Genomic DNA, 20,776 nt, shown 5'->3' with positions numbered 1-20,776 from the left:
TGCTATTGCCCAAAATGATGATATGAGCAGTTTATGGCATGAGCATTTGGGGCATGTCAATTTTCAAAGTCTCAAGCTTATAGAGAGATTACAAATGGTGCATGGGCTTCCAAAGATATCATTAAGTCCCAAGGTATGTGAAGGATGTGCAATGGGAAAACGACGTGTGGAAAGTTTCCCACAAGGTAAATCATGGAAAGGAAAAATTCCTCTACATTTAGTTCATAGTGATGTAATGGGTCCCTTTAAAACACCATCAATTGGATGATCAAGGTATGCCCTCAAACTTTATAGACGATTATAGTAGAAGAATTTGGGTGTATTTTTTACAAAAGAGAGATGAAGTGTTTCAAAAGTTTAAGGAGTTTAAAGCTTTGACTGAAAAACAAAGTGGAAAGTGTTTAAAGATAATAAGAACTGATAAAGGGAAGGCTTTTTTGGATTTTTGTAAAGAACATGGCATAAAGAAGGAATCAACTATCTCTTATTCACCCCAACAAAATGGGGTTGCTGAAAGGAAAAATAGAACTATAATAGAAATGGCTAGGTGTATGCTTCATTCTAGAAATCTAGAAGCTAAATTTTGGGCTGAAGCAATTCATACTGCCGTATATATCTTGAATAGAACACCTACTAAGGCGGTTTTGAACATAACACTAGAAGAGGCATGGAGTGGAAGAAAACCTACAGTATCTCATTTTAGAATTTTTGGTTGCAATGCATATGCTCACATTCCTGATGAAAGGAGCAAACTTGAGAGGAAGAGTGAGAAGTGGATAATGGCTGGATATAGTGAGGAATCAAAAGGATATAGGTTATACAATCCCAAAACAAATGAAATCTATATTAAAAGAAATGTTTGGTTCGATGAAGATGTTAAAAATGATAACTCTCCAACATTATCTTTCTTTCCAATTTTGATTGATGAAGAAAATTCTACTTCTACCAATAGTCAAAGTCAAGGTGTGCAAGCTACTACATGGGAAGAGACTCAAGTTGAAGAATCAAGTGAAAGTGATAATGAAAATTCAAGAAAATTTAGAAGCATCTAAGAAATTTATCAAGAAGGTCCTAGAAATATATTTGCTAACTATGCTCTCATGACCAAGGTGATGTAGGTTGACACTCCAAACACATATGAAGAAGCAAAAGGAAAAGATGAATCGGAAGCGGCTATGCAAGAAGAATATACAATTCTTTGATAAAGAATGGAACATGGGAACTAACAACACTTCTAGAAGGCAAAATTGTGGTTGGTTGCAAATGGACCTATAGAACCAAGTTCACATCAGATGGAGCTATTGAAAAATACAAAGCAAGGTTAGTGACTAAGGGCTTCTCACAAGAAGAAGGTATAGACTATAGTAAAACCTTTGCTCCCGTAGCTAAGATGACTTCCATTCGTACAATAGTTGCTTTAGCTGCAAAGTTCGGTGGAAAAATTTTCAAATGGATGTAAAAAGTGCATTTTTGCATGTTGATTTAAAGGAAGAAATTTACATGCAACAACCACCAGGATTTATTAAATATGGTGAAGAAAAATTGGTCTGTAGATTAAGAAAATCACTCTATGGTCTTAAGCAAGCACCAAGGGAATGGTACTCAAAAATAAATAAGTACTTTCTAGATGTTGGATTTAAAAGAAGTAATGCTGATCCAGATGTGTATGTGAAATATAGTGATGATAAAGTCATTATCATTGTATTGTATGTGGATGACTTGATTATTACAGGAGATCACACACATGATATTGAGATAACTAAAGATCAACTCAAACAAGGTTTTGAAATAACTGATTTAGGTCTAATGCACTACTTTTTGGATATGCAAGTATGGCAAGAAGAAGGAAGAATCATGCTTTCTCAAACTAAGTATGCTCTTGATGTACTTAAAAAATTCAATATGAGTGATTGTAAAACATCTAAAACACCATGTGAAGTAGGATTAAAGTTGAGTGCTAACTCTACTCAAAGGAAGGTGGATGGAAAATTGTATAGGCAGCTTGTTGGAAATCTTTTGTATCTTACCATAACTAGACCAGATATTGCATATGCGGTTGGTATTGTATCCAGGTACATGGCAGATCCACACATTGAACATTGGAAAGTAGTCAAAAGAATATTAAGATACATTAAGGGTACTTACCAGCTTGGCATCGAATACAACTATGGAGGAGAGCCTACCTTAGTTGGATATATAGATTCTGATCATGCAAGTGACATTGATGATAGAAAATCAACTTCAAGATATATCTTCTATCTTGGATTGGGACCAATCCCATGGAGCAGCAAGAAGCAATCAATAGTGTCACTATCATCTACAGAAGCCGAATATATTGGTTCATCAAAGGCATCTCAAAAAGCATTGTGACTTAGGAGGTTACTTGAAGAATTGCATCAGCCACAAGACTCTCCAACAACAATATTTTGTGATAATCAAAGTGCTATCAAGCTAGCAAAAAATCCAATATATCATGCAAGGTCCAAGCATATAGAAGTGCATCATCATTTCATTCGAGAATTAATTGATAGTCAAGAGGTGGAGCTACAATTTTGTGGAACAAAAGATCAAGTTGCTGATGTATTTACAAAAGCATTATCCATAGCCAAATTTACAAAATTTAGAGATCTATTGCAACTCAAAGATGTTTCTACTCTTTCCAAATAAACATTATGGGGGGGTGTTGGAATAATGTTTATTTTATTCATTAGTAGGAATGCATTTAATGCATACTCCAGAACTTTCTACATACCTCATGAAGCTTCTTTCTTGAGCAGTATGTAAATTTAAAATATTTAGAAATCTCTAGAATGCTTCCTTTCTTGAAGCTTCTCAAGAAGTCTCTAGAAATATGTATAAGCTCTATAAATAGCAAAGTAACATGAATCGGAATCGGATCAGAATCGGCAAGGCTTAATCGAATCGTGAATTGGCAATGAATTGGTGATGAATCAGAAAACTTGAAAAAACCCTTTAAATTTAAAGATTTTAACAATTTAAAACTTATTTTATGCACCTTTTATTGAATATAACTTAAACACACTATAACATCATCAAATAGAAGTTAAAACTTAACATACATAAACATGGAAGTTTGGAACATAAAATATTAAAATCCATCACATACGTAACTATGTTATCTAAAATGTAAATTGTAGGCTAACTGAAGTAAATAGAAATCAAATGATCATAATGATTTAAATCATAGAATGTATATAAGATGATCCATAAGACATCAAATCATAAATGTATGTAAGAATCTAAGATGAAGATCCATGAAAGTTTGAAACATATGTCTATCAATGATTCAGTATCAATATCTGTAAACAAAATATAAAAACAAGGCTCCAGCTCAAGCCTCAGACTCATAGTCATCATCATCCTCAACATCATCCTCAAGCTCCGCTGCAGCCTCAACCTCAGCCTCTGAGTATCCAGTCTGCCTAGTAGCAAGGCATCTAATGTAGGTCCTAGAGGATTGCCGAGCCATATCTCCCGCATGTAAGATGGGCTCACGAACGTCATTAGGGCCTGTGCTTGTGCGTGCATGTGTGCGTCTACCAATGCCTGAAGAACGTGCTCTAGCTGCATCAGCATCTATATCCACCTGGTCAACCCACGCACGGTCTTCCTTAGTGAAGATTGGATCCACAACCTCTGTGAGCCACTCTGATTCTGGATCAATCTCCTCCAGAATGATCGGAGAGGAGTCAGTGCCCAAAATTTGTCTGATCCTAAGACGGAGGTTGTAATGAACAAAGACAAGATCATTCAACTTTTGCATTGTCAACCTATTTCTCCTCTTCGAATGGATGTGCTCAAACATGGACCAACTACGCTCACATCCAAAAGCGTTGCTTGGCTGACTTAGAATATGGATGGCAATTTTTTGAAGTTTTGGGGTTGTGGCCCCGAACATTTGCCACCATCTATCTGAAATAAGGGAAAATAGAAACAATTAGTCTCATTTACAAATTACAAGTTAACTCTAAAATTACATAATCAACTTTAAGTTTAGAATCTAGATTCATGAACATTGAATATATTATTTAATTTTTACCTTGCTGTAGTGTTGTCTGAGCGTTTATGGCCATCCTGCCAGAGAAAAGTGGCCCCTCTTTATTGTTGAACTGGTCTAGCTCAACAATCACAGTAGCGCTATCTTCATCGCTACTCAACCTCTGATCACTGTGTATAAGCCAATGAGAACCTCCGCATCCGCCTTAAACTCAGGACGGAAACGAAATACTGGATTTAGATAGTAAGCTGCTGCATGGATGGGTGGATGGAGCTGATTCTGCCATCTCCTATCGATGATGTCCCAAATAGGGCCATACCTCTTCTATACTCTTGCATATTGGGCTCTAATGGCCTCCTTGGCCCTATCCATGCTCTCATAAATGTAGCCCATAGAGGGCTTCTCCCCATCAGCAATTCGTAGCAAAGCTACAAGGGGCTCAGTGACCTACATATAAAGTAAAACAAAAAATTTGAGTCAAAACTTAAATATAAAATAATATAACTTAAAGCAAAAGTAAAGTACTAAATGTTAAATTGCAATAAATTTACCTTAAGGATTTCCCTAGCGGGTTTCCAATAACCATTCTCATCAAATATGCAATCTGCCACATCTATCCTTGCAGTGGTCGTAGCATAGGAAGAGGAAATCCACTCCCGCCCAACAAACATGCTCCTCAATTCATCCCTTGATGTCAACAAGGACTGCAGGGTGATGAAATTCGAGGCAAACCTCGTGATACCTGGGCGAGCTAATTCCTTGCCTTCTGTGTACTTCCTCATTGTGCTAAGGACAAATGAATGATTATAAATGAATTTGCAAATGTTTTTTACCCTTTCCACACATGACTTGACAAACTCAAGTTTGCCAATTTCCTCCAACATGAGGTCAATACAGTGTGCCGCACAAGGGGACCAAAATATGGTGGGGTGCCTCTCCATCAAAAGTTTATCTACAACAATTTTAAGTCAATTAGAAATTCAAATTTCAAAATTTAAATAAATTTATTTTTAAAACTTGAAAAGTTAAAAGTTTACCTACAGCAACATAACTTGCTGCATTATCCGTCACCACCTAGATCACATTTTGTTCCCCCACCTCTGCTATGACTTCCTCAATAGCCTCACATAAGTATGTGGCATTTTTTACATGCGTGGAAGCATCAATGGGTTTGATGAACATGGTATATCCTACAAGTAACAAAACAACGAATTATAATATTAAATGGATCATCAACAAATTAACATTCAACAAATCAAAATTTAGAATTATGTATGTAGGAAAGTAGAATGATCAATCACCTCCACAGGATACAAGAAAATTGAGGAGTGTTATATTCCTCCTATCTATCCAACCATCAATCATGATGGTGCAACCTTTTGCAATCCACTCCTTTCGGTTCTCCTCGAGCTCAGCCCTCATGTCCTCTACCATCTCATCCAAGATGTATCCGCTCAACTCAGCCTCAGTTGGGGCTTTAAACCCCAGACCACAAATAGCAACTGCATCTATTATGTTCTGCCAATAAGGAGCCCTGTCACAAATAAAAATTTAGATGTCAAAGACTCAAATTATAAAACAAGTAGATATAATTAAAGTTTTACTTTTACTTTTAATTTTAACTCTAAAGAAAACAAAGAAAAAAAAATCAATTACCTGGCTGCAATAAATGGAATGTTGCAAAAGTACCAAAATTTGCATATCTACTTTCTGACAACATCATGAATCTCCTTGTTCAAACCCATGCCCCCAAGCGTGGGTTGGGAACCAAAAGTAGTGCGGGACACAAAGTAACTATTCATTTTGTTTTTCCGCACTCTAGGCTGCAATAGGTTGGTGTGAGACTCTGTCTCAATATGTGACCGACTAGCACTAGCACTAGCACAAGCAGAAGAACTAGGATAAAAAGGAGGCCTAAAAGAACCCTCTCCAACACAACCTACGGATGTGGAAGCTGATGCAGATGCAGATGTGGATGCGGCTGTGGATGCGGGAACATGGGAGCCAATACCCCTTAATCCTTCAAGTTGCATTTTCCTATTTGCTTTGTCTTTTTCAATTTTTTCTAATGCCATTAAGAAAGTGCGTTTTGCCTCAGGAGTTTGGTGAGTGCAAACTGTAACATCGTGTCTAGGTATAGCAACAATGTGGTGTTTCAATCTATAAATACCTCCGGAAGTTATTTTTTCTTTACAAAACATACATTTTGTTTGATATTTGGTTCTTCCAAGAAACTCTTCGTTATATTTCCAACATTCATCTTTTTTACCCATTGCGAATTTGCGAAAAATGAGAGCAAAGGCTACTGCAATTTTATTTTTTATGTTAAATATCAAAGTTTGAAACTAATAAAAGCTACAAAACAACAAACCGTAGTTTGCAACTTAGTAAAAATAAAAAACATTCAAGATTTAAATTAATAATCTTGAAAACTATAACAATTTAGCAAAAAATGCATAATACACTAACATGCAAGAAAAAAATGAGCACTTACCTCTTGCAAATGAGTTGAGGAGTGTTGATATTGGCTCCTTAATGCTCCTAATGCAATTGATAGGCTCCCCAAATGGCTTGCTAATCTCTTTGGTGCTTTTCCTTCTTGCCAGTTAGAAACCTATGGCTTTTCTTTTCTCTTCTTCTCTCTCATTTTTCCTCTCTTCTACTCATGCTTAACAAATAGAAGGCCCTATAGGGTTATAACAAAGAGAATAGGTCAAAAAGAAAGTTAAAAAAAAAGGTTATTTTTTTAAAATTTCCAACTCCATACTTTTCTGGCCGCGGGCGATTTCTTGCCGATTTTTGGCACCGATTCATGCGATTTTTTGCATGGATCGCCGATATCAGCGATTCATGCAATTCACCACAAAAAATCAGCTATGGCGATTTCCGATTCCAAAAAAATCGCCCGTGATGAATCTAATTGATGAATCGCCGATTCACATGATTTTCGAGCGATTCTCATTACTATGATAAATAGAGCATTCCTCTTAGTTGTAATGGCATGAAGAAAAATTATACTACTTTGATAATAAAGTGTGCTTATTTGATATATTCAGTTTTGTTTTGCTGCTCTGTTTTATTCTTTGTGCTGCTATTTTAGTTCATCAGAGACTTTATCTCATACGTTGTGGTTGGTCTACCTATTTTGTGACTAGATTTTCACAAAACTGTCAGTTGCAAAATATCCACCCAATAGATAGCACTGCCAATGTATTAGTCGGATAAAGATTTGTGCAAGTATTGTTATAGAAGATGAAATAGTGTGGAAGATTTTGAAATCTTTAATGAGAACAAGGTAATAGTTGTGGAAGAAATTATTACTATTACACCTAACTTCAACAAAGAGACATTAGTTGGGAAGATTTAGGCATTTGAATAGAGATTAAAGAAAAACAAAGTCAACCTAGAATAAAGACTTCTTTTAGAACAATTGCATAGTTAGACGGAAGAACCTTGACTAAAAGTGCAAGCACAAGTAGAGATTGTGCTAAAGAATAGACAACCAAGCTAGAGGAAGACAAAAAGATAGATGAACTTTCATTACTTATGAAAAGAACCTAGAGTTAAGAAAGCTTTTGCTTGTTGGACTTGCAAATAGTTTGGTCATTTTTCATATCAATGTCATCAGATACCAAGGAAGACAAAAACTAAGAAACCTTATAAGTCAAAGATTACAAAAGCTTGCTTCTTTGTTGATGAAGATAATGAATTTAATTTTAAAGCAATAAACTTCTTAGAAAGTGATGATGAAGATGATGAAATTGGATTTGTTGCTATTAAACAAGAATGTCCTAGAATAAAAGAGAAAGCTTTAGTATTACATGTAGAAAAAAATAGATCAGATTGGATTATAGATAGTGGATGCTCTCATCATATTATGACTGGTAACATGAATAAATTTGTTGAATTTAACAGTTATGATAGAGGAGTAGTTAAGAGTAAAAAATAGTGCACCATGTCCTATTAAAAGAAAAGGATCTATTACTCTTAATGGGAAGACTAACATTGAGGATGTTTATTTTGTTGATGAATGGTTCATAAGGAACAACACTTGGTAAAGGTTTGGCAAATGGGGGTTTCAAGCAGAGTGGGTTTAACTATGGAAGAAACTTCGTAGTTAAGCACACTCAAGCTGGAGCAGTACTAGGATGGGTGACCCTCGAGAAGTCTCGGTGCTTTACCTCTATGAGCATCACCTTGATCCAATGAGTGCTAAGTGTTCCATTTACTCTCATGAGAGATGAACTCATGTTGATCTCTACACATGAAACATAGGTCAATGAGTTTCATCAAAAACTACCATAGTTAAATCCTGATAACAATATCACGATTTGACTTGCTGTGGAAAATATGTCCTACTTATCAATTGATGAGCTCAAGGGACTTTCTAATGAATGATTCACTTGGTGAAGGTTTTGCAAATAGGGTTGCAAGTAGGGTGGGTTGAACCATGGAGGAAACTTTGTAGCTAAGTGTGCTCATGATGGAGTAGTACTCGGATGGGTGACCTCCTGGGAAGTCTCGATGCTTCACCTCTCTGAGCATCACCTAAATCCAACTAGTGCTAAGTGTTCCATTAATTCTCATGAGAGATGGATTCGTGCGAACTACTACTCATGAAACATGGGTCAATGAGTTTGACTCAAAAACTACACAGTTAAATCCTAAAAGCAATATCACAATTTGACTTGTCGAAAATTTCTCCTACATAACATAAGGGAATACAAGCAATTGATGAAAAATTTAAATGAAAATAATGTGATTGCTCAAAGGAAAGAGCTAATGTTGTTAGGGAAACACTATCCAAAGGGCTTTTGGAGAGAGTTACAGCAGTTTAGAAAACAAGTAGAAAAGAATATTACAGATACTCAATCGTTGGATTATGCAAATCTTTTATATGAGATGCCAAATGAGGAGGCTCCCCCTCCTATAATTAACACTACCATTGAGTTATTTTCTATCGAGGACATTAAGGTGGGTATGAAGAGGCTTGCAAGTGGTAAAGTTCAGGATATTGATGGACTGCAGGCGAAATTTATAAAGTGGGGTTAGATCTCTTGGCTACACACATCAAGAACAATTTTAATTGGGTCACACGGGGAGCTTCCCAAATGATTGGACTACTAATATGGTTATTCCCCTACACATGAGTGGGGACATCAACAACCCCTCCAATTACCATACCATAATGGTGAATCCTCTTCTAGGCAAACTCTTTGGGAGTATGTTAAAACGTAGAATTAGTGGTTGGGCAGAAAAAGAGTAGAAAAGAGCAAAGGGTCAGGTTGGTTTCTGTTGATGTATAGATTAGTTGGAGTTATTTATAACTCTTATAATTATACTTATGTTATATTATATATGAGATATTTGATAAACATATATATATATATATATATATATACATATACATGTATATATATATATATATATACATATACATGTATATATATATATATATATATATATATATATATATATATATATATACTATTATTCTAATATAAAACTAATAACATAAGTTATGAATTCGTATCTATTTACATTAATCCAAAAGTTCATCCGTATTCAATATAAAGCTGACTAAATTATTATCGAGAGTCATTTTATATTAATACCAATATGTATTATCGGGCGGTTGTATAGTTTCATACCGCTTACCTAAGTTACTTATTTGTTATCGGGCGTAAGCATTATACTATCGAGATTATTCAATCTGCGTTTTTGTTTTGACTAATAATAGTCACGTCTAATAGACGTGACTCAAATATGAGTCACGGCTATTAGTCGTGACTTCTCCTATCTCCCTGCATATATATATATATATCTGACTGATCTCCTCTGCTTCAAGATACAAAAACAACGAACACAAGTAAGATAAGTCTTCGAGTATACAAAGCAGCAGATATCGTTAGTATATATATATATATATATATATATTTTGCAGAATTCTCAGATCTCTTAATCATCTTCAGGGTAGGTTCATCTCCAGTATTATAATATATCATTGCATTGAGCAGTTATTCTAAACATAGAAGTTTTCAATCGAATACTTTAACAGTTTCAGACCAAAACACTCCATCATTGACCATTGCATTGTTCTAAGGTATCTCATTGAAGAAGAGGCTTTTTGCTACTTTGTGGATTTCAAGAAAGATTTTGACACTATCCCTAAGAATAAACTTTGACATAGAATGGAAGAATAGGAAGTCTCAAAAAGAGTACAAGTCTATTGTTTATAAGTTGTATGAACAAGTTCAAACAAAAATCAGAATTAAAGAAGAACAGTGTGATGGAGTCTAGATTTTCACAAGATTAAGACCTCCATTTATATTTTTTGTTTCATTCATAGGATGAATTTTTTATCTAATCAATTACGAGTCTTCTTGCTTGTTACTGAGATTTATTTTTAAGCTTCATTATTTTCCTAAGTTGTCGATTCGCGGATCGGTTCTGGGTTCGGGTTCGAGAACCGGTTCGTTGGTTCGACAAAATTTTGAAAAGGGGTTTGGGTTCGTTTGGGTTCGTTAGTACAAAAACATGTAAAAAAAAATTTTTAAAAAAAAAAAAAATATATATATATATATATATATATACATCTTTACGAAACATGAGTTAGAATTAGAATGTAGCATAGTACCATAAACACATTTGAACAACAAAAAACTTTAAAACAGCATAAACAATATAGTAGCAAACCACAGCGATCATTGGAACCCCTAGCGACTAGATCTCTTCCCTTTCATTTAAAAAATTCATAACTGTATCTGATTAGTTTATGCAGATCAACAGTAAGTTTTAATAAAAATTTCTTCTTTTCATAAATTTATTTACCAAACTCTTATTATGATTAACATAATCGATTGAACGTGGTTAAAGACTAATTAGATCTAGCTTGCAAAAGGTAAATCCCTTTGACCAGCTGAATATTCTTCAATCTCTTTGGGCACAATCTCCCAAGCACTGATCAACAACAGTAAACTGTAAAAAGACCATTCATGGAGGCCTCTGGATAACACAGTTTGACGTCCCAGATTCAGTATTCTTTAATACAATTTTGAATATACCTAGAGGAGAAATAATCAGCCAAACAGTGATAAACAATGTGGTAAGTAGCTGCCCCACCTGACCATATTCATGTGACCGTAACTTTCTTCTGCAGGGCAACATTTCCCAATAAAACGTTGTTTATTGTTTAGTGTTTGAAAAATTCAAATTGCTACTCAAATAGGGCCTGAAATTCCTCGAAATTGGTCATGGTGGTCGCCACATGTTGAGCATCTTCTCTTGTGGGTGTCTCAAATTTAGTAGCATTTTGATTCAAATAGAAAGTGTTTTACAGCTAGGGATTACTCAACACTAAAAAATTGTAGCATTGTAATGCCTACCAACCCAGAACCAAGATGTATCAACATAAATTAAATTAAAACATGCTGTGATGTGGAAAATTTATATGTGGTTCTCCTGGGTTCAAACCCTGGTCCGAAATTTTATATGTGGTTCTCTTGGGTTCGAACCAGATCGAACCAGGCCTCCAAAAGCGAACCCAAGTCGAACCCAGGTCGAACCAGACCAGAACCACGAACCGGTTCGAACCGGTACGTGGTCCGGAGGGGGGGGGGAGGTACCCGTGCAACTTAGTTATTTTCATTCAGCAGAGCTGCTAGTTTTTCAACCATTCAAACTATTTGTTATTCTATGGATAAAGCTGCTCGGTTTTCATGTAGTAATCTCTAGTCATCCTAAAAGGCAATGCATAGAAGAGAACGTGATAGTAACTGTAATGTGGATTATGCAGATGCAGTTTTAAATGATTGTGTCATTGAGCTATCTTCTGATGGGGAGGTTTCATGAGATATTGTTAGTTGAGAGTGGATATATCCTAATTGATATGGTTACAAGGAATATATCCATAATGGAAAGACTTGTGTCATAAATATTAGATCAGAAAGCAGTAATGACTTCAAATATCATAGCATAATCAGGCAGAATTTGTAGCATAGAATTATATGTGTACAAGATAAGATTTTGCCTGTGAAAGAGTTTTAGATTATATCAGCCTGATTGGTGTTTGAAGATGCAAGTAGAATGATTTATTCCACATATTTTCTTGACTGAAGTATGTTACATATATGAAAGAGTTTGAGGAACATATGTAGGATGAAACCAACTGTTTTGATTGTGTGAGGAAAAGGAGGTTGATCAATCAGGATAAAAAGAATCTGTATGTCCACAGGTATAAGCTCCCAGCCTGCTTCTTGATCCATAGAAAGGGATTGGAAAGGGACTGTATTGATTCAAGTTCCTACAGGAATACTATTAAAAATATAGACAGCAACTACACCTAGCACTTTACCAATGTAAGAAAGTAGCCAAAAGGGGTCTTACTTCAGAACTGTAAGACTTGCAGAACTTCAAGAAAAGATGACCAAGTGATGTTAAAGCTTTGATGCTGAAACTCACAAGATACAAGCTGTGTTTTTAATATGTCTTTGTCTGGGTTCCCCCAAAACGTGCAGGGCTATTCAGTGGTGTGCCTGAGGATGCGAGTGTTTTTTCAAATGCAGTAGTGAAAATTATTGAGAGTAATGTCCAAACAAAACTTATTATCAAGGCATGGAAGAAGTAGCAACGATTTGAGAATCGTGTGATAAACATGATGGCTATCAGCAATCATTCCCAGATATTCAGTCCTCATGAATAGTGAATTGTTTCTCTTCCAGCAAAGCAAAGGATTTGGAATTGCATTATTATTCATTAATCTAATAGTGCTCTCTGTTATTGCAGATGATCGTATGTGCAGCAGAACCATGGCAGAATTTCCGGATTTCTCAGTACTACAAAAATTATCAATAGGATAGTGGAAGAAGATGTTCACAAGAGACATATGGAGAAATATGGAAGCATATATAGCAACCAATGTTATGTATTCAGATGAAACTCTGTTTATGACACAGAGCATGTACCACCCATGGAGATTGTTTTCATGACAGTTGGGAGTTTCTATGCAGTATTTATATGCACGATAAGACAAAATGAATACCGTATCATCAGAGTTGTGTCTTATGTGATAGGGGGAAATTTTCTATCTACTGTAAAGTCTCTTACAGTACGAGACACACTGTATCTGCAAATCTGTCATAGAAGACCATTCAAAATTGAACTCATAAATTGGCAACTGAACTATCCCACATTTACAAATACCTGTTTGAAAAAACTCTTGGAAGGGGAAGAGTGAAACAGGGCAGCATATTCCAGTAATAGGACCTTTTTGTGCATTTTTCAACCTATGGAAAAATACATCAAAAGTTGTGAAATTCAGAAAATTAAGATAATGAAAAATCTGCAAAGAAATCTTTTCTCACAAGAATTTGATGATACATTCAATGGTGATCAACTACGGGTATTGCAAAAAGAAAAAGGAAGTAAGGAATTGGTTGTATCTGATTGGTTTACAATTAGATTCTGTGAAGGTTTAATTAGAAGAATTGGATTCATATCTATCTAAAGTTGATCAATCAAATTGTAGGATTCTGAATTAGGCTTTGCAGCCCAAAATGCTTGCTTTGGTCCAACAAAAGTCTATGGAACATCCACATAAAGATGTTAGACTCGCAGTTGCTTCATGTCTCAGTGAGATTACAAAGATTCAAAGTTAAAATAGGGAGTCATAAGATTGATATCACCAATTATGATAGATTGGAAGGATGCATTAGAGATTGTTAAAAGGAGTGTAAATAGGGAGAACCTTTTCAATATTTAGGGAAGTGAAATCCTGAAAAATGTGAACAATGTTTTTCATTTAGCATATAGGATTGATGATTTAATGAATTTCATTATTTAGAACTATTTCTTCACTCTGAATAACTTGGAAAATTATTTTCTATGTTATTTATTTAGACAGTGAGCTTGGAAACTTATTTGATATGTTACTGATTGTGATGGTAAACTGACCTCCTTCAGGGGCCGTTGTTATAAATATGGTTGTTGGAGGAGAAGTAGTAAGCCTAAAAAATATTGAAGAAGGATGCAGCCTTGTAATTGAAGAAATGCCAATTCATGTAAGTTCAATTTCTCCTTGCATATTTAGCTTTGATTTGAAAGTACTTGGATTAAAAGAAGTTAGTATTTGGTTTATTGTGCAGTTTATAATGTTTAGAACCTCTTCACACTTGTTCTTATAGACTGAAGAAAACTCTTATTGATGAGATTAATGAATAAATAAATCTTGGATGCTTGTTGCAGATTTCTGAGCTGCTCTGAATAGAATTTGGCAATATGAACTCAATTATCAAGCATAATGGCGGCGCACTGCTGACACTAAGATCAAGTTTACAACATTGATATCATTGTCATACACATTTTACATTACATGTAGAGAGAGGGAGATTATTAACATTAAATGAAATCCCATCACCCCAATATGCGGCATATTTAATAATTTTGGCAATTCTAGCTAGATTCATCTTCAAAACACTTTTACGTTGTTCAGATATTTTCATATGAAGCAGTGCAATTGTACTATTAAGGTGCACTGTGGAAATGTATCATCACTCTTGTTTTCATTGTGTGCCATGAAATCTAACTGCTGTTGCCAAAAATGGAATCTGAACTTGTTAGCTAGAGCAACTATTTTTAGGATAGGTTGTGAGCACAACCCTTGGAGAGGAGAACTGATTTTGCAGCATCAACTTGCTTTAATAGACTTCATTGCCAAATGGAGAAATTATATATCATAAAAGAAATTCAGAAAATGCATATCTTAAACTGCTCAATGAGGCTAAAGGTGCAATTGTCCATGGGACCATCTACCGCAAGAGGCTCTACAATTTTCTTGACACTCCCATTTATCTCCGTATTTTATTCTCACTTTGGTCTTTGAATACATTATGCTGACATCCATTTTGATCTTGTCTACACATACGTGGAAATAAAACCTGAAATAATTCCTCCATTCACCTTGTGCAATCCCTAATTGTTTAGGATCACATCTTTGGATTGGATTCAGGGTGTGATTCTACCCGTAGGAATTAACAAACTCAGAATATAGTCCTTCCCAATTCAAATATTTCTTCCTACCATTTTAGGCAATCTCTTTTAAGAATTCTAACTTGGGCATTAGCTTACATGCTTAATGTTCCAAATCTTATGCCTTGGATTGTGTATTTAATGACAAGACCTAATCTACATCTATTATATTGTAAGGATTGTCAATGAGTGGAAATCACATAGAAATATCAAGCATTATCAAAGTGCAACATAACAAATAACATTGCAATAATTATACTACACTTGGATGTTCTATATAATCTATGTTTGTGGTGTCACTCTCGTGATTTTGTCACTACACCAAAATCCCTAAAGACATTTTTAAGCACATCTTTCTTAGCAACAAGAATTAGTGAAGATGATTGGTTGATAATGTAGACCCTAGTAGAGTAAATTATGTGGTGCATATGTGCCCATAAACAAAATTGTAGAACTTCATCCTTGATTAGTCTTCAAATCACAAAGTAGAAGCATTACAATCTAAGAAGTGCAAATATAGTTATTGATTTCAAGATTCATTTTTTGGGCATAATGTATAGCCCAATATTCAACATTTATGACTTGAATTTGACTAAGAACCAAGCATAACTTGTATTCCTCTTTCATTTATCATTTGCCTTCAATCTTGATTTAGATTTAGATTATTATTAATTAATTTAGCATTATTTAACTGAGATTTGCATCAATAAGTGAGGGCTTGCTAAAAAAAACTCTATTATCAAGACTCAAAGGACTTATATTTTGTACTCTTGCCATTAGATCATAGCATTCCATGAAAGATGTAATTGTTTAGATTTGCCAAATTTTGAATTAGACACCATGGCCTTGGTAGAAAAGGTAAAGCATGTTCATTTATCAACAAAATAATCCTATCCTATTCTTTGTGAGCTACTGAAGGAGTTAAAGCCTTATTTCACTAAAAAATAATGTAAAAATTGAAGTCTTGATACACCTTGTTATAGTAACCTTGTGTTAACCCGACATGTTAAAAAATTTGAGATAATTTAAGTCACATTTCCCTTTGTCAAAATAGCCCAAGAGTTTCCTTTGTCACCTCTTTTATCCTTATGAATGTGTTGGATCATGAAAAATCTTGAAAAATCGAAGTCCCTTGGATCATGAAAAATCTTGAAAAGTCCAAGTCTAGGGATTTCGGTTATTGAAATTCTTAAGTTTGTGCAAAGTTACTAGACTTTCAAGTTAATGGGATTTTCTTTATCAAAGTACCTTTATCCTAGCTCCTTTGAAACCCAAATCCTAACTATTTGCCTTGAAACTTTCCTATTGTAGATTTGTCAACTTACCCTTCAAAATATAGAATTTAGATTTATTTGCATTTACATGTTAGCTATAGTGTTTTGATTTAGATTTGCATGTTATTTTTTGTAGTTAGATTAATGTTTAGATTTATATTTACATTTAGATATTGGATTTTGGATCTTGGGTTAGTTTTAGATTTAGATTTATCTGTTTGTTTTTCGTTTTAGATTTAGAGATTGATATAAATAGTTTGATTCTACGTCATTGTATTTCAAACAAAATTAATGCATAGGACAATGCTGCCATATAAATCATTTAATATTCTAGAAAACAAATTGTGTGTTATAGTTCTTTACATGATTGATATTGATTTAAAAACTTTCTTAGATTAATGAATGAATGGTTTCTTGGATTGATGTTAACATTGGTTTATCTTATATTATTATGTCGAGAGGCATATACAATGGCAGTAGGAATTCTCAGCACGAGAATATGCTAAGGAATATGTCATGCTAATAAAAAACAATGGAAGGCAGTTAGAAATGAAATGTTTTTTGTCATTCCAAAATAATAGATCCGACATTATAGTTCCCAAAAAATAGGATAAAAATTTATTAAATAATATCAAAATTAATCACCAATTGTCATTTAGAATCTAAATTAAACAAGAGGGATCTAATATAATATCTAGCAACATATATTAAGTCACTAGATGAATCTAATATTTGACTATCGGTAATAGTAATATGAAAAGCCAATGTTAACGTGGTTTATTAGTATGGTTGGTGTGAAGAATTTTCCAAACAAGAAAACTAAATGTTGCAACGCGTAGCAATTAGTTTGTAAGCTCTTCTCGTTCCATTATGTGGCGATTCACTTTTTTTTAACATGTTAATACTTCATTTCTATTTTTTTTATCTACACTATATAATTTAGTCAGATAGTGTGGTCATGTAGGTAATCCAACAACGCAACATGCAATACGTTAAAATTTTTTGAAGTCGTTTGCACATCTATATTATAAATGGCGAGAGTTGATTTCTATTGGACATTGGATCAAACAATCTCAACCTGCTATCATTTTTTATTCAATTTACTTATTCCAGTTTTCATTTGCAGACCATTTCTTACTTCAAGACTATCAGTGCTAAGGTAAATCTACAAATTTCATAACTTCTCTCAATATGCACCATTTTGAATTTAAGCATTGTGGTTGCTCTATAGGACATACTGTATCAATGTTTGAGGAAAATTTGTGATTTAATGGGTGGGTTCAGTTGATGAAATGTGTTTGAAGTTTGTAGCAATTTTTTTTCCTTGATTGTTAGGGGTGGTGATGGTTGTCATACTGGGGATTGTCGTGCTTAATACCTATGTTGGTAATGGTTGTTGTGTTGGAATTGGTTGATTAGTAGATTAGCAATCATAGAGTGGTCCATCAAAAGACAAGGTTTAGAGTACTGTGTGCATTATTTATGAGATCTTTGTTGTTTCATGAGTCCAAAAAGTGGGAAATTTTATCTCTCGATAATCTCTGGAACATTGGGTATCTGTGGTTTGGTTTATCTTTTTGCCTTCCAATTACTTTATACCTCAACATCTTTGTTCTCTCTTTTCAATTTTTTAATTGTTGTAAGCATGGTGTTATGAACAAATGTATTGTTTGGATTATTTTAAACATATTGCAATCTCTTTTGATTTATATGTGGATTGTTGTAATTAAATTATGATGAGTTATTTTTTATGTATTCATGGAGTAAGCAATGTTATTATGACCAGTTGCATTTGATGCACTTGAATGCTATTGTGATCAATTACATATAATATATCTCTAAGATATCTTAAGCATATTATTACAAACATGTTCTTCGATTTTTACACATTAAAATTTAGTTTTAAACATTGCAAGTGTTTATACAAGGTGCATATTTTTTTGTATATTTTCTTTTGGCCTACACTACAAATTATGTTTCATTAAGAGAAAAATAGTAAAACCAAAAATGTCATCTATATTCATCAAATTAAAGATACAACTAATATTTACAACTAGCAAAATAAAATGAAAATGTTGAAAGTAAATGCTCTCACACAATCGGTTGTGAGAATAGCCTCTAATCTATTGATATGTGTCTCTATTTTGTGGAAGTGCAAAGAACATAGAATGAGAGAGGGTCACAGGGCACCAGTCATTGCCTATAATGACTGGTTGTACTGAATATCACTAATCCCACTTGTTTGTTGCCCCAAATTGCATCTCCTCCAAGTCTTTGAGTCTTGCATACATATAGAAGATGTGTTAGATCCAATGGATCTAAGCAATGATGAAAGCACCTTACCTCATGATTTAACATTCTATGGTACTGTCATATCATGCACTCGCATAAAATAGAGATAGATACCAGCATAAAGAGGCAATCATGATCATATCAAGTTATTATTGCTAGCATGTTTGTTTCCTATATAAAATCTTATCTTTCATAGGTATGTGGATATAACTGTAGACTCCCATGAAGGTTATTGAGCTCAACATGCCTATAAAAGATAAGATCGAAGAAGCTTATCAAAAGAATAGAACAAAGAAATAATGATTGATACCACTAAAGGTGCATAACAAGCAAATATATGACAACAAGATGGAGTAGCATTTCAATAATGTGAGCAGATTTATCTTCGTAGAGTTTTCAACAAAAGATGAAGACGAGAGATTCTATGACAGTGAAGCTCATAAGAAGATGTTTGAAACTCAAAGTTGAATGGAAGCTATAACTATTACAACAAATGAAAGGAGCTATATAACTATTTGTATCGAATGATACTAGTAAACTTCAAGAAGTTATAAAGCTGAAGTCTATTATAGTCAAGCAAGAAAACATGGCATACAACCAACAATGTATGTCAATTGAAATCAGAATATAGCATCTGTTGCAAATGATGTTATGTTAGATAAAATGTGAAGTGTGACTTTTTACATCAACAATGTCCAGATTCAATGTTGACTACTCAAAAAAGCAAGAAGTATACAACAAACATCAAAAGTATGATTTATAATTTTCCAAGTGGCAGTTCATGTTGCAATATTTATAAAAGTTGATTATTTAAAGTTCATTACAGTTTGCAAATTGCTCTCGCATAGGCGATGCTCCAAAGTGTTATTTGCAATTGTGCATTTTAATGTGTTGTATCTCAATATAAGCACGGTATGATGATATATGAGATATGTATGAAGCTAAGTGAAGAAGGCTTAAGGCAAAGAGTTCAAAATGTGTCCTGGAAACAATATTACTTAAAATACAAAAGATCTTGGCACAATTACTTGTAGTTTGAGAAGTTATAAAAATAAAGAATGAAGTGAGAATCAATGAAGCTGAATCAAATATGTTCACTAACACTAGAGTGGAGATACAATATAAATAATCACTTTCAGAATAGCATAATACAAGTAAGAGGGACCGTGTTGAAATATGTTACATCGGCCATAAAAGATGAAAAGCTACAGGAGAGAAAAGAGATCAAAGTCAACATCAAGCATACTCATGGTAGTAGATTCAACCAGAGAGCAACAAACATTAGATGACCATGTTTCTATTTTCTTTTATCAAAGCTTGAGCAAAATAAAGAAGGGTATGCAACAAATTTATTAAAACAACTTACAACTGGAACCCACGTTTGTACATTTTTGTGCACCCAAGATACAAGAGAACTCCAATAAATGCAGCAAAAGAGCCACATTTTCAGCAAAACATTGTCATGTTTCGTTCCATCTTTCAAACTCAAAGACCAAATCAAACTAGTAGCCTAGAAGTGTAGAATGTCATAGCAAAAATTTGTTTGAAAAGAGAACACAAAACTATTATCAATAGACTCATCAATCAGACCCAGTCATGGCATTAAAATTCCCTAAATTCATGCCACATTTGCTCAAAGATGATACTCCAAAACATAGCAACTGAAGCCTTTAGAATGGCATTGAAAATGCCATCAAACCAGGCCCGTAAGACTCAAGAAAAGACACAAGATAACCTTAAAATACCTCCATGATGATAAAGAGACCAAGACGAACAACAACAACTTATGGCAACTAGCTCAAACCAAAATTTTTGTAGATTGAACGCCAAATACAGTCTAAAAATTCTATTTTTTCCTAAGTTTGACGGCTAGGGTTTCTATTAAAAGTTCTTGTTCTTTTCAATTTCTATTTGAATGACCAAATGACCTTTGAACTTTTCCTTATTAAGTCGATAGGATTATCCAACGAACCTCCTATCATAAATGTAATTTAGTGTCTCACACTCAAACCATGTCTCACATCCAAACTTGTGGTATTTGTATTGAAAAAATAGAGCAATACTAAAAAAGAAGAGAAGAAAGAATTTTCAACTTGTTATTCTATTGAATAATAGATGCAAATTTATGCAATAGTTGACCCAACAACATTCCTAAATGACTACTAAT

The 20,776-nt window shown here is 34.0% G+C and overlaps 1 protein-coding gene across 2 annotated transcripts in view; it reads left to right on the top strand.

The window, feature by feature from the left end:
* The window catches only part of LOC149578433 (initiation factor 4A-like protein), a 241,250-nt gene extending 226,460 nt beyond the window's left edge, over nt 1–14,790 (top strand). For both annotated transcript variants that reach the window (XM_089829083.1, XM_089829086.1), the window contains exons 5-6: nt 13,979–14,076; nt 14,261–14,790. In XM_089829083.1, the coding sequence (XP_089685209.1) occupies nt 13,979–14,076; nt 14,261–14,278 (116 nt within the window). In that variant the 3' untranslated portion in view covers nt 14,279–14,790. The remainder of the gene's footprint in view (nt 1–13,978; nt 14,077–14,260) is intronic.
* The last annotated feature ends 5,986 nt before the right edge of the window (nt 14,791–20,776 follow it).

The sequence above is a fragment of the Cupressus sempervirens genome, chromosome 1, assembly GCF_028749045.1.
Source record: "Cupressus sempervirens isolate cs-2001-9-10 chromosome 1, ASM2874904v1, whole genome shotgun sequence".
In the NCBI taxonomy this organism is placed as follows: Eukaryota; Viridiplantae; Streptophyta; class Pinopsida; order Cupressales; family Cupressaceae; genus Cupressus; species Cupressus sempervirens.
The sequence above is the reverse complement of the archived record's forward strand: the minus strand, read 5'-3'. Positions and strand labels throughout refer to the sequence as shown.